Source organism: Vespula vulgaris, chromosome 25 (genome assembly GCF_905475345.1).
Source record: "Vespula vulgaris chromosome 25, iyVesVulg1.1, whole genome shotgun sequence".
In the NCBI taxonomy this organism is placed as follows: Eukaryota; Metazoa; Arthropoda; class Insecta; order Hymenoptera; family Vespidae; genus Vespula; species Vespula vulgaris.
Genome location: NC_066610.1, coordinates 2,307,055 through 2,331,385, shown reverse-complemented (window position 1 = coordinate 2,331,385; position 24,331 = coordinate 2,307,055). Strand labels below are relative to the sequence as shown.

At 42.4% G+C, this 24,331-nt stretch overlaps 1 protein-coding gene and 1 long non-coding RNA gene across 5 annotated transcripts in view; both read right to left on the bottom strand.

Annotated features, from left to right (window-relative positions):
* LOC127072360 (POU domain protein CF1A) overlaps positions 1-2,288 on the bottom strand; it is a 29,470-nt gene extending 27,182 nt beyond the window's left edge. For all 3 annotated transcript variants that reach the window (XM_051012762.1, XM_051012763.1, XM_051012764.1), the window contains exon 1: positions 1-2,288. This exon is cut by the window's left edge and continues 3,461 nt beyond it. In XM_051012762.1, coding sequence (XP_050868719.1) covers positions 1-114 — 114 coding nt within the window. In that variant the 5' untranslated portion in view covers positions 115-2,288.
* Positions 2,289-3,482: 1,194 nt separating this feature from the next.
* Positions 3,483-24,331, bottom strand: LOC127072384 (uncharacterized). Of its 2 annotated transcripts, XR_007785384.1 has the most exons (4): positions 23,949-24,331; positions 19,047-19,253; positions 5,033-5,162; positions 3,483-3,731 (listed from the first exon to the last, which is right to left on the bottom strand). It is a non-coding gene; the product is annotated as an uncharacterized LOC127072384 (long non-coding RNA). The 2 variants fall into 2 exon arrangements; XR_007785383.1 differs by having other exon boundaries at positions 3,483-5,162; positions 23,949-24,321.

Below are 24,331 nucleotides of genomic sequence, written 5' to 3'. Positions count from 1 at the left end.
CGAGCCCGAGGAATAGCCACCCACGGCGATGTTCATCCCGATTGTTGTACCCGAACCACCATCCAGCTCGGCCGACACTGCGCTACTAACCGGCATGTACGTGGTAGCGGCCATCTACTTCCCCTCGTCGAGAGGTCCTTCGAACGCTCGCCGCCGGTCCTACCTTTCGTACCGGCGAATTTTGCGAGCACCTATCTTTCCTCTCTCTTTCTCTCTCTCTCTCTTTCTTTCTCTCTCTGTATCTCCTCTTCCTCTTCCTCTTCCTCCTGTTCTTCTTCTTCTTCTTCTTCTTCTTCTTCTTCTCGTCTTTTCCTCTTTTCGTCGTATCACTCTTTCACTCTTACTCTCACTCTCCTCTCTCTCTCTCTCCGTCTCTCTTTCTCCACCCCCTTCGAAGAAAAACGACTCGATCTCTTCCCTTCCGGAGACGTAATCCTTTCTATCGACGGCGATGACGACGATGTTCGCTATCTTTAGTGTTATTACTATTTTTATTATTATCGTTACTACCGTTATTATTTTTATTATTACCGTTATTATTATCGTTACTATTATTATTAATATTAATATTAATATTATTAATAATATTATTGTTATTATTATTATTATTATTATTATTATTATCGTTATTATTATTATTATTAGCGACCGCTCGCACCGGTCCACCGTTCGCGAAAACGTAAGAAATCCCGAACGAGCCGCATCATTCCGAGCGTACCCGGTTACTTTCGCGAGGAAAACAGTATCTTCTCCCTTCGATATAATATCTCTTCCTTTCTCCTCTTCGTTTTTTCTTATCGTAGAGGTGTCACAGGATCTCGTAGCACACAAGTCGTATATCTTCCTCGAACGATGACAGCACTCGCGTTATTATTAATCTCGGGCGAATCACCCGATATCACTCATGCCTTCGTTCGGAACTCGCGGAAACTTATGTACCATTTGAAAAGAAAAAGAGAGAAGTCGTCGATGATCACAGTTGACCGAACGTTGACGAACGATAACAAACAACGACGACGTTTTACACACTCTCGTCGATATTGCGGAACGGTAGAACGTAACGACGCGACGGTGAGAAGAGTAACTGCGGTAGGGTACGGTTACGGATCGTACCTCTCGTAACCGAGGACGACGACGGTAACAGCGTTAACAGCGTTTTCCGACTCGCGAGACTCTCTCTCCTCTCTCTCGGTGCCGGTCGTACTCTCGCGCGTGTCGTACTCCTTTCTGTGTCGTACCCGTGTAGTCCTCTCCTCGTCCTCGTCCAAGTCGTAGTCCTCGTAGTCGTGGTCGTCGTCGTCGTCGTAGTCGTCGTAGTCGTCGTCGTCGTCGTCGTCGTAGTCGTCGTCGTAGTAATCGTCGTAGTACTCGGTTGATCGTACGTGGGAGTCGTGGGAGAAAGATTGGTGCGAGTGAGATAGCAAACGCCAAGGAACGTTTGCGTTGTTGTTGGTCGAGGAATGATCGTATGCGTGAGAGAGTGAGTAGTAACGAGTAGTAACGATGGAAAGAGAGTGTGTAAGAGAGAGAGAAAGAATGTGAGAGAGAGAAAGAGAGAGAGACGGTAGAGAGAGAGAGAGAGAAAGAGAAAGAAAGAAAGAAAGAAAGAGAGCGTGTGTGCGGAGAGACGGGTCGTAGAAAGATCTCGCTCGGGCTCTCTCATGCGTTATGCATGTCGTAGCTGAGAGCGACTGACTGCCTCGCCTCGTAGCTCGCCCGAGGTTCCCGAGGCTCCCGGAGCGGTTGGTGGAGGTTCGTCATGCGCGCCACCGTCCTGCCGTTTCCCACTCTTCTCTCCGTTCTCTCTTACCATTGGTTAACCTGGCAAGGTGGCCGTCGACGTACGTCACCGTCAGGCGGCACCTAATCTGACCGCGCCTACGGAACAGGCGAGGCACCCTAGGCGCCAGTCCTTTTTCCCCTCCACCCACCTCCTCCTTCTCTCTCGCTCCATCTCTCTCTCCCTCTCGCTCTCCGTTTCTCTCTACGCTTTTACCTCTCTTCGAGCTACTACACGACCGACCGAGAGCTTCTTCGCGCGCCGTTGCTCCTGCCGGCAGCAAAGACTCCACGTCCAGGAGCTTCTCTCTCTCTCTCTCTCTCTCGCTCTCTCTTTCTCTTCTTCTCTTTATTCCTTGCAGCGCTACGTGCTCCTTTATCCTCCTCGGTCGCATCTTTTCCACACTTTTCCTCTGCTTTTTTTCTATTCTTTTCTTTTCTTTTTCTCTGCTTCTTCTTCTTCTTCTTCTTCTTCTTCTTCTACCTTTTCTTTTTTTCCTTTTCTTGCGATGGACTAACCTTCCCTCCCTCCCACTCTACCTACTCTACCTACTCTACCTTTCTTCCTTCCTCCCCCCACTCAACACTATCATCCTCCTTTTCTTTACTCGACAACGATCTGAAGAATCCTCCGAGCAACAGGTACTAATTTACCCCCTTCTCCTCCCCCTCCTCCTCCTCCTCCTCCTCTTTCTCCTACCTACACCCACACCCCCCGTCTAAGTCCAAAGTAATTATCCGCGAAAAGGACCCGGCTAAGTTTCAAGCAAGATGTCACAACCTGCACGCACCCGTACTTACGATTTTTCTTCTGGTTTTAGCCGTAATGCAACAGGTATATATATATATATAGGCAGAATATTCGCTACAACCAGAGATCCGTCTTATCGATATCGGAGCTTCTCGGTTGTCCGCCGAATTTCTATTACCGATTCCGATGTTCCGCAACAGGTAAATAGACGAGTACTTCCTTGCTTCCTCAGTTACCCTTCGTTCGCGATGATTAACAATCGAGAAAAATGGGCCAGTCGTAAGTCCCCTGAAAAGTGGACCGTCCGTCTCGGCCTCGGAGAAGAACCTGTTAATAGAAATCGATGGGACCAAATAATCATAATAACAATAATAACAATAATCAAAATAATCAAAGGAGAGAAAGAAAAACAGCGAAAAAAGGCTGTTTCGTTGGTACAGTCGCGGACCGACTGACGCCGAGAGAGAAAGATGGATAGCGAAGAAGGGGAACAAAGAGAGAGAGAGAGAGAGAGAGAAAGAGAGAAAGAAAGAGAGAGAGAGAGAGAGAGAGAGAGAGAGAGAGAGAGAGAGAGAGAGAGAGGAGAGAACGGAAGAGCGAAAGGGGAGGGGGAGGACAGCAGCGCGAGGTTTAGTACATTTAAATGAGAGCCACAGGTAGCAGCATTATGCAGTACGTGCCAGCGACCCCTGAGGAGGGGTGAGTTAGATCATCGTGCGCCGTTCCCTCCCCCTCCCCTCACCCTTCTCTTCGCTATCCCGCCGCCGCCGCCGCCACCACCGCCACCGCCGTCGTTCACTGGCGCCCCTTTCATACGGCACAGCACAGCCACCCAGCTGGCTTTTCTATCTTCGCACCTGTGTTTTCTACTACGAGACAAAGTCGATCTTTGCTAATCCCCTTTTTTTCTCTCTCTCAACCCCCTGGTCCTTTCTGTTTTCTTTTTCCTCTCTCTCTCTTTTTTTTTTTTTTTTTTTTATTGCGAGAGAGAAATTTGTTTTCGTATTTTTTTCTGTTTCTTTATTTCTTCTTTCTTTTCTCTCTCGTCTTTTTTTTTTTTTTGCCACTTGGTCGTCTTGGTCGGAAGGACTATTCGAAGAGAGACGCTAGAAGCGTCGTTCTTCCTTCTTGAAATGCAACAGTTGGCGTTAACGTTAGTGGGTCACGAGGCTCTCCTCCTGGCTTTCCTCCTTCGTGCAAACTACGCGTGAAAAGCATGCCGCACGAGATGAGGATCGAACAGATTTGCAAACTTTATTAAAAGGGAGCGAAAGAGAGAAAGAGAGAGAGAGAGAGAGAGAGAGGATAAGGGTAAAGAAAACGAACAGAAGCAAGTAGTTCTCCTCGGTCGCATTTTTCTTTCGTTGTATCACGTGACGTATGAGCTACCGATAGAGAAAAGACACGGGGACATAAATTCGCGTTCGTTACAGTTGGCCGCGTGGCGCGTTGCCATAACTGCCATTCGAATAGAAGGAAATCATAAATAAGAAGCAATAATAGAATCGTCTTTACATATGTATCGGGCCAAAGCTGACGGATTATGAATGGCACTACTTAAAATGCTAGTGACGCTCTACGAGCATTCGACGCTTTACTCGTCCAAGATATAAAACAGAACTTAAACGATAACGTTTTCGACGTTGCGCACGCGCGCGCGTACATGCGCAACGAGATAAAGCAGGAATAATCGTTCAAAGCCAATCCCCTAGAACATGGTTCGTTCACGGCAAAGGACGCGAGGTTTTAATGGCCGGTCGCTATACACTGCTAAACGTTAAGTACTCTCCCTAATAATCTTTATTTCACTTTTCTAATGCTACGTTAAAGTATCGTACATTTCATAAATCTCTCATCGATTTTTGAACGAACATTTCCGACGTACAGACTATTTCGATAACTTTCTCAAAACCTCGTATAAACGTACTCATAAACTTTCTCTATGAAGAATAAAAAGTAAAAAAGAAAGAAAAAAAAAGAAAAATACCCCGAACGAAGACGTATTATCCCCGCATCGGTTTTAGAAAGCGAAAGTGCGTCACCCGCATCTCTGATCTCCGGTGACGCTTCGCGATACCCAATTTTTGAAATAAGTTTTTGGCTTCATTTACTCAAATTGGTTCGAATAATTCTACGAAATATTTGTTTAGGATCGGACAGGTAGTCCGGTAGATATTTCATTTTCTCTTTCTCTCTCTCTCTCTCTATAGTTAAGAGGGGTTGAAACTCGGTAAGAAAACTAACGTCAACGGTTCACTTCTACGGGCACGTAGGAAACACTTTTACTACCTGAACGTTTGCGCGCATAATTTAGGCGCCCCTTTCTCGATTCTATTCTAGGGTAGGAGGAAACCATGGCGTGGGGAGGAGGGGGAGAGGACCGAAGGGAGAGGGAGAGTTAACGCAGCACGGATGCAACTTGTTTCTCCGTTCTACCATGGAGGGGGTAAAGGAGTGGAGTGTGAAAACATTTGTGGAAAACATTAGAAACTTTGCTGTTACCTTGAACGCAAACGTCTGCATCGACCCTGAACCTCGAAAGTAAGAAAAATATATTCCAACAGGGCCGAACGTCTCGCTCGTTTCATCCTGAAACGATCAAAAATTCGGAACGTGTCGTAGGTCATGGAGACTGTAAAAAAAAAAGAAATAAAAGAAAAAGAAAAAAAAATAAAGAATAGAGAGACAGAGAGAGAGAGAGAGAGAGAGAGAGAGACGAAGCGAATGGGGAATGCTAACAGACGTAATTTGACCGCTTTTATGTCGGGAATGAATATTTTAATATTTTAATACGAAATACGCTATGAGGGATTTTATGGTGGGCTATGGCTTTTTCCCTATCGGTAGAAGAGTAGATATACCCGCGAACTCGATGTTATAGAAGCAGAAGAAAAGAGATAGACACGCACAGAGAGAAAGAGAGAGAGAGAGAGAGAGAGAGAGAGAGAGAAAAGAAAAAAGGAAAAGACAGAAGGGTGGGAGTGGTGGAAAGAGAGGGGAAACCCGAGAGTTCCGAATGGTGGGGGATTGGAGGGGGATTTGATAGTGGGGAGGAAGGTGAAGAAGAAGTAGGAGAATGTGATATACATCGTGAAAAAGGAGAGTGTAGTTGGAAAATGTCTTGCTCAGATGGCAGCAGCGTGCGGCTCACGGTTCCAGAAAAAGGGGGTTAAACTTGCTTCATTGACTCCCCCACTCTCGCAATTTGATTTCTTTTTCTTTCGGTTGGAGGGGAGGTTGCGAAGGTAGAGCGTGCTGCCATCCAACGACGAGATATCGTACTCTTTCTTCTACGATCAAAGATACCTAAGCTTCGAGCTTGCCAGATAATGCAACTTGATTGTTTTTTTCTTGGAAGATTATCTTTCTTTCATCTTCATCCATCTTAATTTGTTCTTCTTTTTCTTTTCCCTCTTCTATTCTTTTGCTTTGACTTTTCTTTTTCCTTCTTTCTTCTATTCAGTTCTTACAACATTCGCCGAAGGATCATCGATCGGAATTATCTTCAACGTCACGTATTCCACTGTCTTTACTCACATCATTTCTACGATACACCTAAGTACTTACTTACATAGCACTTAGGTATATATCGTTTGCCGGCGTATTTCTAGAAAACGTCTTTAGGAAACGTTCGAAGATATTCGAGACGCTTTCGCATAGCGGCACGTTAGCGGCTTTCCCGAAGAAAATCAATCGACAGGCGTAACTACGTTCTACGTGTTACTGTACGATGGAAATGTATGCGTCGCGTGTGTATTTGAAAATACTCAAAGACCGTAAAAGAAATATGTCAACGTACGAAACATGGCGAAAGAGTGATAGCGACGATGGTGGTGGGTAGAAGCAGTGGAGGTGGAGGAGGTGGCGGAGGTTGGAGATGGTCTGAGAGAGGCTGAAGGAGGTAGAGGGGTATTACGGAGGACAATGCTTTATTTACTGCCGTAGACTCCGTGAGCCGAATTTCGACGATCGCGAACGGCAAATCCCGTACGATTCGATCACGGATAGGTGCGGCATCGCGATGATGACGTCGATTCTCAAGAATCGTGCAATAAAAGCAAACGAAAAATTGTTTCGAAGGAATTTATATGTAACGCTATTTTCGATCCCGTGTTTAAATAAAGAGATATTTATTATCACAGGGGTAGACGTTTTCGATCGATCCGACTTTGCTCGGGAGAAAGCAAGGGGAATAGTTTAGACTGAACTAGGATTAGATTATAACAGACGAGAGATAGAGAGGTAGAGATAGAGAAGGTCCAGTTCAGGCTTAGTTATCCGAAGCTAACTTTGCGAACCACAACTATCATCGGGCAAGAGAAGGATAGATAGAAGAGAGCTAACGCGTTGGAAAGAGAAGGAAACTCACTGCGGGATTCACGGGTGAGAAACCTCAGGCCTTAGCCGAATTTGCGTTTGAAATCGACCGCCGTTTCTCTCTCTCTCTCTCTCTCTCTCTCTCTCTCTCTCTCTCTCTATCTATCTATCTATCTCTTTCTCTCGTGGTTTGCGCCTGCCTAAAGCGCGAAACTATTCGAAGCCCTCGGTGTCCTAGGTTTCGCGAGAAACTTTGACGACGTTTCGGTTCGCGGTGGAAACGTGTGACGCTTTTGCTTAATGCATACGCGTTAACCCTTACCTCCCTTTCCTCACCTTCGTTAAACTCCCGTTCTCGAATCTCCTTTTACGATAACGTTTAAATACATAGAAATCGATGTACCAGTACCTACTCGTCGCATTCTGGTTGGACGCTACCGGCGACGACAGGAGTAATCACGAATAATGATAATCGGCCGATGACGTGGGGACGGACGTGAAAAGGGGGGAAGGTTTTGAGGAGGTGAGGGGGTGAGAGGTCCAAAGAAGGGTGCATCTCGATGGCCAACGGCGGTCAGCTTTTACGATCGTTGTAGGAACGGCGACGAGACGATGTTGCTGCTGTTGCTGCTGTTGCTGCTGCTCCTGCTCTTTCCTACGAAGAATAAAGCGACGAAAAGAGAGAGTGGAGAAGAAAGATAGAGAGATAGAGAGAGAGAGAGAGGAGACGTTAGGAGGGAATTCTTCGTTCGTATACGTGCGTGACGTCAATATGTCGAGGGTAATAAGATGGCCGGCGATAAAGTGGTGGGTGTAGATACAAGATAACAATCAGCTGCAGTAGCTTCTGGCAATCTCGTGATTACAGGCTTAACCTCCCCTTTCTCTCTTCTTCTTCTTCTTCGTCTCTCTCTCTCTCTCTCTCTTTCTTATTCTTTCTTTTTCTTTCTTACTCACTCGCTCGCTCAGTCTTTACGATATATATTTCATAAGAGGTATAGATCGCCTCTCTCTCTCTCCTTTTCTCTCTCACCCTCACTTTTCTCCTCTTACTCCTTCTTCTATCCGACTTTAGAGTCCATTTCAAGGAGTACTTCTCTCTCTCTCTCTCTCCTCTCTCTTTTTCTCTATCTATCTCTCTCTCTTCTCTCTTCGTCCGTCTTACTTTACAGTCTTTCCGATTTTCGCACATCGAATATTATAGGCTGACGGTGCAAAAGGAGAGAAGGAGGTACGACCGTGGTGTGTTAGGGTGCGCCTGTTCGATCGCTTCTTCGGTCTACCTCGTGCTACCTTCTACGGCACAGGTACCTCTTAATAATAATTTTGATCGGCAAATTGGCGTGGTGCATATTTCAGCTCTTCGATCGTTATCTCGCCGAAAGTTTTCGGAGACGTGAAGAGGGAAGGTGGAAGGGTGAGGTGGAACGAGGTATGGGGTGAAATAGGGGGGTCTTTCTTCCTTCTTTTCCTTCCTTCCTCTTTCACTCGTGTTCGTTTTAACGTCCGAAGGTCCGGACGTCTCGGAGATATCCCTTAGGGGCCCAGATCGATGATCGAAACTTTGAAAAGTACGATCTAAGATCGGCTTCCTTCTTCTTCGATATATATACACTTATATATACGTTGTACGCTCCTATGTTCGAGCTTGTATGTATACTTCTGTACACAAAGAAGAAGTAGGAGAGAGAGAGAGAGAGAGAGAGAAACTGAGAACCACTTGTGCCCTCGATGTCCAGCCGCGTATTTATGACGCCGTGTCCGTGTTACACAAGTTAGATACAAGTATACGAGCCAGTATAAAAGTCTCGATCTCCGTGCTTTAGAATGCACCTCGCAATACTTGGAGGCATAAACGTCGATAAACGTTTCTCACTCACTATTCCAACTTGATACTTCCGCGTAAAAGAAAGAGAGAGGGAGAGAAAAGTAAAGATAATCGATGGATTTGTGAAAATTTTCATTACCGTTATCCTCCTCTCTACTCGAAAACTCTTTAGAAACAACAGTTACAGTTTAGCGATAACAACTCGAGCATGAATCGATGTTACGACGTTAAAGATAGCAGCAAGTGTTTAACGGTTTTAAAGAAACAATGATCGAATAAGAGAGTCAACGTATTCCCTTTTTAACCGAGTCGGTGTTAAATAGAAATTGGTGAAAGGTCTTTTGGTATCTGAGAATCATCGAGAACGGCATTGGTCGTTCGTACAAAGAACGAAACGCCGCCGATAGCGCTCACAGTAGCAGGGACTCCTTTTCCTCCATCTTCTCTCCCTCTCTCTCTCTCTCTCTCTCTCTCTCTCAGCTAGATACGAGAATCGGGCTAAAAGTACGAGTAGAAGTTGAAAAAGGAAGACGTAGAGTTAACGGACGAGGAAGGAAAGAAGGAATTCACGAACTGCAAAATGCAATTATCGGCATTAGTCCGCGGGGTATCACGATCAGGTATAGGGTTGCTCTCGAACACTCCAAGAGTGGATGCTAGTAGGATACTATCCGTGTGTGTTAAGCTTACGACGGATCGTTCTTTGGTTCGATCGATCGATCGATCGTAAGTACTTGGAGATAAAGCTTCTCTAAATAATTCGAAGAAAGGAAGGAGGCTATCTTTTACATTTCTACTCTTACTTTGTACTTTCTCCAATCTCTTCGTCGTCGTCGTCGTCATTATTAGAACAATTGGTCTATCAGAGTTTACTTTAGCTCGATTAAGACAACGTTCTTAAGAATCGTCGAAACTTTCATTTTCCTTTGGATCCTCTATTTCGAGATAGATATAACGTAATCGATAAAGATTCGATCGATTATCTCCCGATAACGAGCTAGCATCTTTCCTCGTCCTCATCCTGAATCCTCTTGAAACTCTTTCGGTCGGATTAAATCGTAATCGTGCGACGATTCTTTCGGTTACGTAAACGATCCTAATAACCAGTTTGGTCGATGGTTCACGATTTGCCTGTTACCTTCTTCTCGTGAGGTTCGCCCTCCTCTCGAAAGATATCGTCCGAGAGGACATAGTAGTTCTTCAATTTGCAAGTGCATCGTGTCTACATAAAGTTAAAGGGGGAAGGGGACTAGGGTGAACGGGGTTGAAGCAGAGGAGGAGGGGGATGGTCTCTACTGCTTCAAGAATTAGCCTTGGCGCGAGGCTACCGGCCTAATAGGAACTAATTCGAGACGAATCACCCGTCGAGAGTTATGGCGGCGAAAGAATTTAGGATTAATAATTTAACGCCGTCACGAGTCCCTATGCATGGCCCTCGTTCGGTATATAGGGCGTCCATTATACATGATCTTTGATCGTTCGTAATAGAAACGTCATAATCAAACTGGGACTAATATCGTCGATGGACGATAATATCCGTCACCGATCTTTCCGCTTTACGAACGAATCAGATCTCAAAGGTTAACGCGTTAAAGATTAAATCGAATCATCGTGCGAACGTATCTTTCTGAAAAACGAGCGGTTCGATAAATCGCTCGCCATCTTTTTATTTTCTCTTTGAAAGTTTATTAAAACGCGCGATACTAATTTGAAGATATATTTCGAATTCGAGACACCGTGTATACAAGAAGCAAGTTGGGTACGAAGCCCGGTAGCCCAGGGCCATAAGGTCGGCCCTCCTCTACACCCTCACCTACACGCGCTGCTCTTGGACGATGAAGAGGAAGCGGTATTGGTAGAGGTAGAAGAAGAAGAAGAACAAGAAGAAGAAGAAGAAGAAAATCGTGCATCGAAGAAAAAGAAGAAGGAAGAAGAGCAGGACGAGAGAGAGAGAAGAAAGAACATCCACATCTCTCTCTTTCTCTCTCCATACTTTGCGTCGTGGTATCTGTATCTCAATTCTGACGCCACACGAAGGAGACTTTCTATAGCGAAGGAAGAGAATAAGAATAAGAATAAGAATAAGAATAAGAATAAGAATAAGAAATAAGAAGAAAGGATGTTGAGATCGAGAGGAGACGGAAGACAGGAGCAGAAGAAGAAGAAGAAGAAGAAAGCGCAGAGAGAGAGAGAAAGAGAGAGAAAGGATAAGGACGAAAGAAGGGATCACATCCTGTGGTACGTCGGTAGAAGACTGACTCCGTAATTTTCTAATTATATACTCGAAAATAATTGGTTATTATCCCCCGTTGTGTGTGATGCTGGTTGCTGCGGCCCCGACGCCAAGTCCGTTGGATTCGCGTTGGATGCGTTCGCCCTAAAGGGAATCACGAGCGAATTCATCGTGTGTGTGTGTGTATATATATATACACACCATAACGTGTGTTACCTACTTTAACCCCGTATTACATTTCCAAATGCAATTTATCCTTAGTGGTGATCAATTTGAGGACTTATGACCTCCACCCTGTCCACCCCTTCACCTTTCCCTCTTGCCTACTCCTCAGCAGCTATTCTCCAAAATAAAAAAAAAAATATATGAATAATACTTTGATCTATTTACACGGTTCCCAATGCTATTTAATATTCTCGATATTCTATTTCTTGCTCGTCATTCCGGATACTTGAAAAGAGGAGATATAGAAAAGAAGAAGTAGTTCTTCTCGACGATAAATTAGCGTCGAATTCATGAGTTTCGTGGCAGTTAAGGGATATAGCCGACGGTAGCGCAACGGTAGTCCGGTTCGAGGACAAAACGATAGTCATCTCCTTTTTGAAGGGAAGGGTCGAAGAGATCGACGAGTGAACGGGCACGTCACCCTAATTTGCCCCTACCTCTTTCTTCCATCTTCTCTCGAGTGTTTCTCTCTCTCTTTCTCTTTTTTCTTTTTTTCTTTCTTTCGGCTTAGGTAGGTATTAATAAAAATCGGTGAGAAATAGCTCGCGCAATATCTGACATCGAGATGTCGACTTCTCCTCGTCGTCGTCGTCGTCGTCGTCGTCGTCGTCGTCGTCTTTTAAAGAGAAAGGATCGAACGATTTCTTTTTCTTTTTCTTTTCTTTTTTTGCTTGACGAATCGACCGATCCGATCTGATCGAAAGCAATTTTTCGTTATGTTAACGAGCGTGAACATTCGAAAAAGCAAGAACGCGTAACAACGCTGTCTCCACGCAAAAGGAAATTTAACAAATGTCTTACGTCGATGAATGTTCGATAAGAAACGTAAAAAATAAAAACAAAAAGGGAAACGCATCGAGGTCGAGTTCTAATAGCTAATCTCGGATGGTATATCTAGTGAAAGAATGCAAAAGGTGCGGAATCTTTTGTAAGATTGGAAACGTGAAGGATCCCATTTTGTTTTCGACTGGTGCGGTCGTGTTTTAGTTTACAAGGTACTGCGACATTGGTTCTTATTAGCGTAGTAGTAGTAGGTTGGTTGACCATGTCGAAATACAGAAGGAAAAACAGATTCAAAATCAGGCAATTCGATTATCAGTGTTCGATATCAACGTCGGACCCATCAATGACAAAGAGTAAATGGAAAAATTATGCCAGTTTTTTTTAAAACGTCGAACCCGAAGGAAATTCATGAACCCGATCGATACGATATAGATTTCGATCGTTCAACGACTAAACGTCGCGAGAGTTCCCTACTACAACGTTTAAAAAGAAATCCGCAACCGTTAATACGGGTAGAGAGGTTTTAACCGTGGATAAAGATCGACGTTTCGAAAAGTTATTACATCCGTCAGAAAGTGACTTTCCATTAGGGAGGTCAACTGACTTTTACTTTTCGGCCCTTCGTCCGGTAACAATTTATACCGGAAGAGTATCGACTTGAACCGTGGGTCAACGATTCTTTCTCTCTCTTTCTATCTTTATGCATAAAGATATCCTCGGTTGCGATCGATGCGATCGATCGAGTTCTAAACGGAAGAAGTGACTCGCGCGAAGAATTTGAAAGATAGATAAGAGTAGATGCTTTGTCGTCTTTTTCTTCAACTCTCTCTCTCTCTCTCTCTCTCTCTCTCTCTCTCTCGCTCGCTCTTTCTCATGGCCTTTCTCGAGTTAATGCATATGGAAGACAGGAAAGGTAAAACGTCGAAAGGTCCTCTTCGTAGTCTTCGTCGTATGCCGGGTGTCGAAAGATTATCTCGCGCGTTCTGTCGCGAGGTCGACGACAGAGAAGTGACCCCTTCGGCCTGACGGCCGCACCAAATGAAATTCAATCTTTGACTATACCGGATTTGCATACTTTCCCTGACCGCTTCGGTAGCTCGGACGACTGTCAACGCGTAAACGCGATATTACCATAAAAGGGACACCTCCGGCGATACCAGGAAAGAATCTAATAAATGGTGTGAACTAAGCTGGGAGTGTAGGAGGAGGAGGAGGAGGAGGAAGAGACAGAAGAGATAAAGGTATATCGATTTTGACCTATCGATCTCTTTTCGTTCGCATAGACGACAAAGTTCGGAGAACTTTTGATAGGAATATGGATAGGGTTCTGAGCCGGTTGCTGATGAAAGAAAGAGAGAGAGAGAATGGGAGGGTGGGAGGGAGGGATCGTGAGGTCGTCGTTCGTACGGATGATGAAGTGGCCCTCTTGTTATCCCTAAATACCACGCGCGGCTCATGAGTAAACACCGAGCGCAGTAAGACTGCCCGCCGGTTAACACCGCCGGTCCCTATCGGGCCCCATGAGACCGCACCTTAGGGGGGCCCGAGCCCCCACTGGCTTCTAGCACCCTTGTTCAACCCATTATAAACAAGGCCTGTCTGGACCCCAATGCATTATCCTTCCCCCGATATATTCCGTTCTTCAACAACGCTCGATTCGCCGCACCTTTCCACTCCCACTCTCATATTTGAACTTTATTCTTTCCTTTTTTTTCTCCTTTTTCTTTTTCTGAAAAATCCACCCCCTGTTTCTCTCCTCTCTCTTTCTCTCACTCAGTTCTCTCGAAATAGTTTTTCCTGATTGCGCAATGTATCGACTTTTTTCTCCGAGATTCTTTCATTCTTTTTTCTCTTTTTCCTTGTTTCTTTCTTCTTCTTCTTCTTCTTATTCTTCTTCTTATTCTTGTATTTCTTCAATAGGACGTATCGGAGAGAGATTTTGATTAAACATCGTACTAATTAAATAATTTATTACAAGGAAGCGAGCTGGTCGGCTGATAAACGAGGCCCATTCTTCGTGACGTCCCTCGGAATGCTCGACGGGCCCAAATAGGATTTTTCTTCTTCTCTCCCGTGCGCGCGAGCGTTCACAAAAAAGAGAGAGAGAGAGAGAGAAAAGGCATTGCGATCGGTCCGTCGGATCCTCGTCGTTTAACAAGTAAAAAATCATCACGCGTGAAATCAATCCTTTTCACGGATCTCCCTCGAGTTAGTCAACGTGAATACGACCCCAAAGGGAGAATAGATTTTTTATACAACCTGAACTTTCCCTTCACTTCTTAAAAGGTCATTACTTTTATAATATTTTTCTGACCATGGTTTTTCAATCGAATCGAATATAAGCGATATATAAGCGACGTGATAGATACGTACGTAGGTACATAGATATATATATATAGGTAATAAAATTCTCCTTTAAAGGAATACCCTTCGAAAATCCTTCCTTTTGTACATGTTGAACCAGTCAAAGGTTTATCACGAGGAAAGACATCGAAGAGCCTGAGGCCAAACACGACAAATGGAAAATAGAATAAAAAAGGAAAAATAAACAAATAAATAAAAATAAAAGGAAGAAAAAGGAAAAGAAGAAGAAGAAATAAAAGGCACGGCAGATGTCCTCGAAACTTCATTGAATTTTGCGAAAGGAGGAATGAACTATCCACGAAGATCATCCTCCGAATGATCCAAGGATCTTTGAGGTCTATTCAGAGACACGCTGCGTCACTTGTCGAACTATAAATTAAGGATGATAGGGTGGAAGAGTGGGAGGGGACGTTTCTTGGTCGTTGCTTCGAATAGTTTCCGGTCTAACTCACCCTGGATCGTATTACCAAGCCATTTACTCTCTCCCTCCCTCTCTCTCTCTCTCTCTCTCTCAGCGAATCGAGTCATCCCTTGGAGTCATTCTTCGTGGCACGAGGCAAGGAGTGTTAAAGTAGGGCTGCTGATAGAAACTAACAGTGGAAACGTTTCCCGGACAAAATCTCGTGAAGGGTTCCACCGTTCTACCGGATCAGAACGAATCATTAGAGCCGTCCTGACACAATAAGAGGTCACGTGGACCAATGCACCCCCTCCCTGTACCACCACCCTCAGGAAGTTTAACGTGGAAGTGATTTCTTTTTTTCTTTTTCCATCTCTCCACCCTGTACTTATATTCGCCTGTTTTTTTTTCTTTTTCTTTCTCTTTCTTTTTGCCAATGGATACGCGCGTTTGACATCTAAATCCCCGAAAGAAGGCCGGAACGAAACGAGACGAGAAAGACGGGCTCGATGATTTACGATGATTTTTATTATTTCTTTTTCTTTCTCCTTTTTTTTCCTTTGCTTTCTTTAGAAACGAATCGTTTATTTCGATAATGAGAAATAGTATAAGAGAGACATATTATTAGCATATACATATTATTTCCGTGGTTACGCTTATACCAACCTATGCTTGAAATCTACAGTGCGATCTTTCGACGTATGGTCTTCCTTTGTGTTCGGGCGATCTCCTCTGCCTCCAAGAAATCGCTCGATCTATCGACGTATCCATCTAAAGTGCGTTCCAGAGGAAAGACTCGCTTCGAAAGAAGAAGAAGAAGAAGAAGAAAGAAAGAAAAAGAAAAAGAAAAAAAAAGAACAAAATGAAAAACCCCCGCTAACTTTTCGATCTTCTTTTAAAGGTTGCCCTGCCATATCGGTTCGCGATAACACCGCACGTCTATCTGATCGCTCTGATCATGGATCTTTTCCAAGAAAAAGAAAGAAAAAAAAGAAAGAAAAAAGAGAGAAACAGAATACCAAAAACAAAAAAAAAAGAAAAAGAAAGAAAGAAACGGTCCCTCGTTCGTTCATCGTGCTTCTTTATTCAAAAGAGTATGCATTGTATATAGTAGTAGTGGTAGTAGTAATAATAATAATAATAATAATAATAATAAGTAATTATCACTTGTAGAGGGGTAAAGGCCGTTCTCATGAATAATAAATTTGTCGGTAGCGTTACGGTAGCATGCAATCCCGAGAAATGCATTAACATAACCTAAGATATGTTCACACAGGTGCGTTTAGTGTCGCGAACTATCAACCGCGTTCGAAGACTCGAGTGGTCGAACGACATAGGTATAATATCGGAAAGCGTGTCGAAAATGGAAGTATTTGAGAGGAAGACTGGGTGAGGGGTAGAATAGAGGGGTGAATAGCGAAGGAGAGAAGAGAGGTGGGATTGAAACGAAGAGAGGAGAACTGGAAATCGTTGTACAAAAGCGTGAGAGTCCACCTGCAAGCGCAGCTTCTGCGAAACCTGGAAAAGAGATCCACCCTCGCGACAGCCCTTCGCTCTTTTTCCCCTCACCCTTACCCAATCATCCCGTAGAACCAACCACGAACACCTCGCGACCACCTCCTCCCCTTTTTCACCCCATCCACCGCCGCCTCCACCACCCCTATGCTCGTAAATCGTTCACTCGAGGTATTTAAGCCGATAGATCATGTTTTAAACAAAAGTCGCACTGATCCGCGCTCCGGAATGCAATGCTGCGTTGGAGAACTATACACACGTGCTATGCGCGCACACACATAGAGAAAGAGAAAGAGAGAGATACACTAGTAGGTGAATGCAACTACGCATAGAAACGTGAAGCAACCCCATAAATCCTTCATCCGGCTAGCTAGCCGAACCATTCGCGCGGCTGTTTTCTAATATTTTGATTTATGTCGCTTTCACTGGCCGCTAATTTGGCGGCCTTTATCCTTTATTTGCGCGCTTATGGCTGAAATTTGTCCCTCTGACACACGGGCTTCACGGCTTTCCAACGAGTCAAACCACAATACCTGTCTACCTCTCTCTCTCTCTCTCTTTTTCTTTCTTTCTTTCTTTCTTTCGTTTTCAAGGAGAATCGCTTACCTCGAAGCATTGTATTCTCGTACGTACGGTAAAACCCTCCTATACCGAATACCGATCCCCATAGCAGGGTGGTTTTGTCGAAAATACAACTCGAAAGAAGAAGAGATCGAGTATTATCGTCTGTACGGTCCAAAACCATAATATTTTCAAACTACTTCTTCTGTATTCAGTGAAAATTTCACTTATATTACCTCCAAGGGTGTCCATCTTTATGGTAACATCATCCTTCTCTTTTCCGTTTTTCTATCTAAGAAAACTAATTTTCCAATGGAACATAATGATGTCCTAAAAGTCGATAATGAGAAACGAAGTGTGCCTTCGAATAACATTATCCATCCGTTTATTAATAGCCTGCTTCCTTTAATACGTACACCATGGGTCTTTCTTTCTTTCTTTTTTTTTGCTTACCTTTCACGTCTCTCCATTCACATAAAAATTTACGATTTCTATAAATGACTCGACCAATAGCTTCCTCTTTTTCTTTCTTCTTTTTTTTTACATGTTTATATATATATATATATATATATATATATATATATATATGAGGTTGCAACGTGTTTAAAAAATGTTGCTCGTTAATATCATGATTGTATTCGAACGAATCGAACGAAGAATCGAAGAATCGAAGAATCGAAGATTGGATAGAACTTACTTTTTGACAATAAATCGAGGTCGATCAAACGACACTTACGTAAAAGTGTCAACGTCGATACGATGCAGACGATAGGGGAACCGATCCAAAAAGGAACGAGACGCACGTAATATGCGAATTAACGCTCTTGAATAATGTATGCTCTTTCTCTCTTCTTCTCTTTCTCAATCCTTTTCTTTCTTTCTTTCTTTCTTTCTTTCTTTCTTTCTTTCTCTTTTTTTTTCGTCTCGATCATGTTCCTCGAACAATGTAGAAGCTGGCGATAAGAGGAGGACACTCTGCATCGAAGGCGATCGGATAAAAGTAACCACCTAAGATAGATAAAGAGAGAAAGAGAGAGAGAGAGAGATAGAGGACGAAATGCAAAAGACGAAAAGGTACGGAGAAAAAAAAAATTCACATGAGGGAGAGTAGCCACTGTTAGGTAGTCTTGTCGATGCATTTATGTATCTTGCACGATCGGTTACCGATTTCTTTTCCTCTTTTCTCTCTCTCTCTCTCTCTCTCTCTCTCTCTCTCTCTCTCTCTCTCTCTCTCTTACGCGCGCGCACGACATCTGATCTCTCTTGTAGAGATTGGTCCATAAAGTTAAACCAAAGATCGAAAAGATCTATATTTCTCTCTCTCTCTCTCTCTCTCTCTCTCTCTCTCTCTCTCTCTCTCTCTTATTTTCTTCCCCATTTTTTGTTTCTTCTTTCTTTTTTTTCTTTGTTTAAACTAGATCATTCCAAAAGATCGTGCGGAATCTGCATTGCGTATAAGTTTACGGCTACTCGGTGACGCTTTTGAGAAAACAAAATCGACAGAAAGAAAGAGAAAGAGGGAGAGAGAGAGAGAGATTGATCGATCTGCTTTCTGCGTCTGTAGATCTTTTCACGTCGATCTCTTTTAAAAGAGTCGTGTATTTCTTGTTTCTTTTTCACAACTTTTGCTCCCTCTCGATATTTTTTTTCTTCCTTTTTATTTTTTTTAACATGCTACCTCTCTCTCTCTCTCTCTATATATATATATACATATGTTTGCGGTGTGGTTGCAACGTGTTTACGAAATTGTGCCCGTTAATAAAGCGTGAAAATCTAAAGGTTCTCGCGGGTCTTTTCGAGGGTGTTGTGTTAACCAACCGCTTGTTGTTAGTCGGTAGTTATCGGTGGTCGTTGCTGCTGTTCCTGCTTTCGAAGTCGAGACGTGTAAATTTTCGTCTATTCCGGTTTTCCTCGCGTCGTTCTAACTGTATCCGCGCTTCGTGACCCCTCGAGGATCCATTTTTCACGCGGACGCGTGAGGCGAAAGAAAAGAGAAAGGGGAAAGGAGAAGAGGAGATAGCAAGCTGGATAATACTGTTTTACCTGATTCTGACAACAGGTACCTAAGCCCAAAACCTGTGAGTTTCGAGCTTTCCGGTACCACAAACTTTATCAGTCTCTCTCTCTCTCTCAAAATATTCAACTTGGTCGTAGCAAAGGGCATTATCTGATTCTTGCTCTCATCACCGAAAGAACAAAACGCAAGTGGCCCTATCTGGTCACGATCTTGATCGTGGTACATGATCTACGCGCTACTCCTCTTATCTTTTAACAATCTTAGGATACTTACTTATCGTTGAACCCCGGAGGACACCTTTACCTTCTTCTTCTTCTTCTTCTTTTTCTTCTTTTTGCTTTCCTCACACATTCTCTCTTTCTTTCTCTCTTTCTTTGATAGCTATCTTCGATACGATCATTTTTAACCTACACCTCGATCCACGAACACCAAATCTTTGCATCCGCCTAAGTATCCATCCGCGTGTGGTTGCATTGATACCTAAAAACATTAGAGACTGGTTTACTTACTTGTACATTTTATCGATTATCGTTTCTTTCTTTTTTTCTTATTGTTATCGTACAATTCATAACGATTAATTTTATATAATTATCGTTTGCTGAGGGGATAGATCCACGCCCATCTGTTTTGGCATTAGACGATGTAACGTCACGCTAAGAGGGTCCCTAAAACGATTCACGTTGAACAACCATCTAAAGCGCTTGTCTTACGTTTCTTTCTTTCTTTCTTTCTTTTTTTTTTATGGATATAGCAAAGTCACGGCATGACGTTTAAGATAGATAAAAAGTTTCGACGCCTCTTCTCAAAGCAAAGCCCTCCCCCCTGCAGAGAAAAAGAGAGAGAGAGAGAGAGAAACGATCCGAACAGGTGTAAAGACTCCTGCTCAAAATCGCACCTGATCAGACGATTAATCGATTTATTACAGATTGAATCAATAATCCCTTTGGAATATTTGGAATATTTAGGATAATTCGTTTGTTCGAAGCACGGTTCGGTTTCAAACAAAAGAAACCAACAGATTTTTCTTCTTATTCGCAAACAATAGGAAGGATTTCTTCTGACTCGTGAAAACGGCGTGAAAACGTTTTAAACTCGATCGAACGGGGATCACCTTAGGTGGATTGGTCCTTTCCCCGGCTGTAGATCCTTTTAAACGAAAGAAAGAGAAATTTTTGGTAAACTGATCTATGGCCCTTTTCAAACGGCCGAGAATATACTGGTCCACCTGCTGTCAAAACTATATATTTAGTTTCAGAGGCGCCAGAAGTTAGGCAACCTGGTGTAAAGAAAGATAGAGAAAGAAAAAGAAAGAAAGAAAACGAAAGAGAGAGAGAATACTCCAAGAAACTGACCGCAATTCTCTTAAAGAATAATGGAATATTGTAGTAAATAAAACTAGAACCGAGACATTACGAAATAGTAAAGGAAACTATCCCGATGGAACTAGAACAAAATCGTTTTCTCCAGGGTGGTATACATTCTCTCGAAGATACGAGAATAGAGATAAAGACCATTTTATCGTTTCCGAACGATCGCTCAAATTGCTGGAACAAAGTTATTTGCCGTTGTTCCATCTCGAAAACAAGGAGGATCGGTCGAAGGGACTCTGGTAAACGGCTGGTGGTACAGCACGTTTGCACAGCGACGTTCTGGCGACAGAGAGAAAGAGAAAGAAAGAGAAAGAAAGAAAGAAAGAAAGAGTCCAGGAGGATCCAGGTAGATGCTAATGGGGACCGATTGTTTTTTCTCTTCTGTTTTCCTCGCTCGGCATTGTTCTTACACGGGTCCGCCTCCGCTCATCAGTTAACATTGTCCGCGCATTAGATCGGCCTTGTTCCAAATTCGAGCAACTCGCGAGCGAGCAAAGCGAGCAAGCGAGCGAACAAGCGAACAAGCAAGCTCCTCTCTATCTTAAAAGAATGCTCGACTCTTTCCTTCTGTTGTGAAAAAAAAAGAAAGAAAGAAAAAAAAAAAGGAAAAGAGCAAAACACAAAGCTCGGCGAACTAGCTTTGTTTCTAAAACGAAACTCTTCATTTCACGCATAATACCATAGATATCTCTCAGCCTTTATCTCTCACTCTTTCTTTTTTGAAAAATTTACATCGTACAGTTGACAAAAGATAATTTGGAGAGACTCTTCCGTCTCCTCTCTGTTTTCGTCTGAACGGAGGAAAAGTCGAGTCGGAGAATACGTTAATTAATCATTGGTATTATTTCTTCGGGTAAACGAGCTTGCTCTTGATCGATCTAACATATTCGAAACTGGCTGACGTTTAAGGAACTCCAAGTTTCTTGGGACAATAGAGAAAGTATCGCGACGATTCGCAATAGGAAGATCGATTATCTTTGAGATCGTTATCTCGAACGAACTATCGAGTCTCTTTCTCTCTCTCTCTCTCTCTCTCTCTTTCTCTTTCTTTCTCTCTATAGTTCAAGAGATGAGAATGCCAAAGAAGACAAAGTGAAACAGAGAGAGAGAGAGAGAGAGAAAGAGAATACGAATACGAAAGAAAGTCGAGTGAGACAGTGGAAGAGAGGGTGAGGGTGAGGGAGAGGGTGGTGATGCTGGTGGTTGTGTTGTTGGTGGGTTCTTTCGAACCTTTCGAAGAGGAGCACGTTTGGAAGGAAGAAACGTTGCGTTATATACCTTGGCGAATAGACAGGAGGAGGTGCCGATATCTCGACCGTAATTTATCACCCAGCTAGACCGGCTAGAAAAGACGGTCCCAGAACGATTCTCCTGTGGGCCCCGCGGCTCACGATCACCCGACGAACAGAGAAAGAGAGATAGGAGATAGACACCGAGAAAGGGAAATGGAGAAAGAGGAAAAACGAAAAAGAAGTTCACGAAAGAGGGACTCTCTTCGAGAGAAAAAGAAACAGCGAGAAAGAGAGAGTAAGGCCCCAGGCCAGCCCTCATTACCACGCCTCCAGACTTCCTAGTCATTATATGGTGGTTCCAATACCAAGATCGCGTTTCATCATGAATACCATCGCGGACATTCCACGTATGGCAAAAAAAGAAAAAGGAAAATTAGGGAGAGGGTTAAATGATGTGTATCATCGTTCCGAAATACGAACGAATTTTCTTTTCTCTTCTTTCCCGAGATTCGACTTTGCTGAAATAATTTCTTCTTTTTTTCTTTTCTTTTTTTTTGGAAAGTATCCAACGCGGTTTATCCAATCGAACTGTAAAAAAATAAAAGAGGAAAGAGGAAATTCGTTCTAACGGGGAGGGGCCTAATGAACTCATTGTCTACTTTTTCTTTTCTTTGTTTTCTTTCGTTTTTCTTATTCCTCGAAGAGAGAAAGAAAAAATGCGGAAAATTGGGTCGAATTGTAAAAAGGGGAAGGATTCGTCCTGCGACGGGAAAGAAAATTTCTACAAATGAGAAAGAGAGGACCGCTCCGCCCAGAGGCTGCTTGTAAATAATTAAAGAGAACCAGTAAAAACAAATATATCGTTTCGCGCAGTGTGATAGATGATGTTGCTTATTCAGCGTCCTGGACGTAAAAGAGAAGAAAGAGAAAGAGAAAGAGAAAGAGAAAGAGAAAGAGAAAGAGAAAAAGAAAGAGAGAGAGGGTGGAGGAGGAAAAAGAGGAGAAAGAGGAGAAAGAAGAAGAAGAAGAAAAAGAGGAGGAGGAGAAGAAGGAGGTTGGTAGGCTTTTAGGGCCTTACGTGGAGCCACGAGAGGGTTCAAGGGCGTGCTGAAGACGCAGAGGATTCGAAGCAAGGAAGGCGAGGCAATTAGGAGGCACAGCAGGGTGCCAAAATCTTTACTCTCCTCCTCTTCACCTCCTCCTCCTCACCTTCTCCTTCTTCTCCTCCTCGTTCAACCTCCTCCTACGCTCAAAATCTTCTTTACCTCTGTCTCTCTCTTTCTCTCTCTCTCTTTCTTTCCAAACGTTACTTTTCTCTTCCTCTTTTCGTTCATATCGATGAGGATAGATATTCTACACTCCTCCAAAAAGTCTACATCATCGATGGACGCCCTTCCTTTTAGTGTCCACACCCTTATCATTATTAATTCTAAACATCGTTCACGACGATTCTCAGTTTCACGCTTTTTTTTATTTTTATTTATCTTTTGTTTTGTTTTTTGTTTCTTTTTTTTCTTATTTCAATTTCCCTGTATACTTTGTGTCCCGTTAATCGAACGATGAGCCTGTACAATCATATTAATTATATTATCGAGAAATATAAGATGGAATGATTGTATCAAGTATTCTTTATAGGGAAATACATTTTTGAATTAATTTAGATATTTCATTTTTTAATTGCACGGGTTATAAGACGATGGTTTATATTTATATTCAATGAGCTTGTAATCGTTCGTTTAAATTACAATCGATTTATCATGTTATTTGTTACTTTAAAGAAGGAAAATATTGTTTAATAAAAATTTTGTAAGTTACGTTATCGACGTCGAAAGCAATGCCATCTGTCGAGACGGACCACTTAAGACTAATCGAAAATCTACTGTCGATAAAAATACGAGAGATTATCGGTCGGTACAAACTCGAATGTCGATAAAGAAGATTATTTTATTAATGTTACCTCTTGAAAAGAGATAACAATTGAAATTAATTTAGACTTCTAACTATTTAAATTTAACGAACTTTTCTCACATATATATGTGTGTGTGTGTGTGTGTGTGTATATACACACACACATATATATATAGTATGATGTATACGATTCGAACACGTTAATAATTAATTTATATAAGAAAAAGATAAAGATCATTTTTATTTGCATTACACGTAATCGAAAGCCACGAGTTCAAAATGTTGAAGTATTGATATTTCAAACAAAGATTACTTTTTGTTTATCCTGTATTACGAGCTTTGTTATTTTTAAACGAATCTACTATCGTTTCAACGTTACTTTTATTTAGTCGCTATAAACTTCTTATAAACGTATACATTATTTAAATAATTGTAAAATTATTTCTAAGATCTATTGGTATCTACGATTGAACGTATTTGTTTATTTTTACCATAGATTCGTTTGTCGAAAATTCGATACAAATTTCTGCATCTTCTCTGCGTAAAAAATGATGAAATATTTTATGTTTGTAATACTTCGAAATATCAATCTTTACATTTCAATATTTATCGTACACGAATAAAAAAAAAGATATTATTTACTGTACAAAAAATAAAAAACATACCATTCAGCATTTACAGGACAATTAGTATTAAGGTTAGATGCTGCTTCTCTTTTGCCGAAAAATTTATTGAGCACCACGGTACGAAACTTTTTGTTCACAAAAAATTAAAGAACGTTAAAAAACAATGTTTACGCCAACAATGTAATTCCAAACGTAATTTTTAAAGGATTTTAATGGACGAGGTTTTGTTTTCGAAAAAAGAGACACGGATTTCTCGAATTTTTAAAAAAGCTTTGTTTTCACACGTAAACTATTTTCAATGAGAGTAAAAACTTTTCGAAAGATTCGAAAAAGAAAAGTGCTTTAACTTAAATAAACTTTTACCTTTAAAATGAGATCTTGTTTATCGGAATCGTTCAAAAATTACGTCCGTACTCATTCTT